At 62.0% G+C, this 550-nt stretch overlaps 1 protein-coding gene across 14 annotated transcripts in view; it reads left to right on the forward strand.

Moving 5' to 3' along the window:
* LOC106741127 overlaps positions 1-550 on the forward strand; it is a 197,703-nt gene that overhangs the window by 61,149 nt on the left and 136,004 nt on the right. For 2 of the 14 annotated variants that reach the window (XM_014612810.1, XM_014612815.1), the window contains exon 4: positions 434-536. The exons of the other annotated variants lie outside the window; for them this stretch is intronic. In XM_014612810.1, coding sequence (XP_014468296.1) covers positions 434-476 — 43 coding nt within the window. In that variant the 3' untranslated portion in view covers positions 477-536. Of the gene's footprint in view, positions 1-433; positions 537-550 lie in introns of those variants that run through there. 14 annotated transcript variants of the gene reach the window in all.

A 550-nucleotide genomic window follows, 5' to 3' on the forward strand; every position in this document is an offset into this window, starting at 1 on the left:
GGGGGGGGGGGGAGAGGAGAGGGCACGTGCATTCCCGCATGCACACGTGCTTACGAGAGGAAGCCCAGGAAGATCCTGAGTATGCACGTACGCACGTACTTACACTCACACCACGGCACTACGCGAATACATTCTTTCCCCGCGATATCAGTCGCGCGGGGTTCGCTCGCAAAAAGCGCTCCACCGCGAAAGCAGACGTCTCGGGGGCGTCGGGGCCGATGTTTTACCTACGTCTCCCCAGGCGGGCGGCCCTCGGTCTCTCCGAGCTCGTTCGCTCGTTGCTCCAAGCGGATTGAGACTTCTCGTTACCGGCGGCGAGTCCCAAAAGGGCTGCGCGCCGATGCACGATGCCGGGAAACGGTCCGTGCACGTCCGCCGCAGATATGAGAGATCTCTCCTCCTTTCCATCGCGGTCGAATAAATATTTTTCCAGCGGAACGAAGCCTCCGTGTCTCTCCAGACGAGCCTCGGGATAGTATCGACGTCGCCATATCGCTGTCGGGAGGACGCGAGACTCTCTGTCTCGGTACGTCCCCCCCCCCCCCCCCCC

The sequence above is a fragment of the Dinoponera quadriceps genome, unplaced genomic scaffold (genome assembly GCF_001313825.1).
Source record: "Dinoponera quadriceps isolate SergipeBrazil2010 unplaced genomic scaffold, ASM131382v1 scaffold555, whole genome shotgun sequence".
In the NCBI taxonomy this organism is placed as follows: Eukaryota; Metazoa; Arthropoda; class Insecta; order Hymenoptera; family Formicidae; genus Dinoponera; species Dinoponera quadriceps.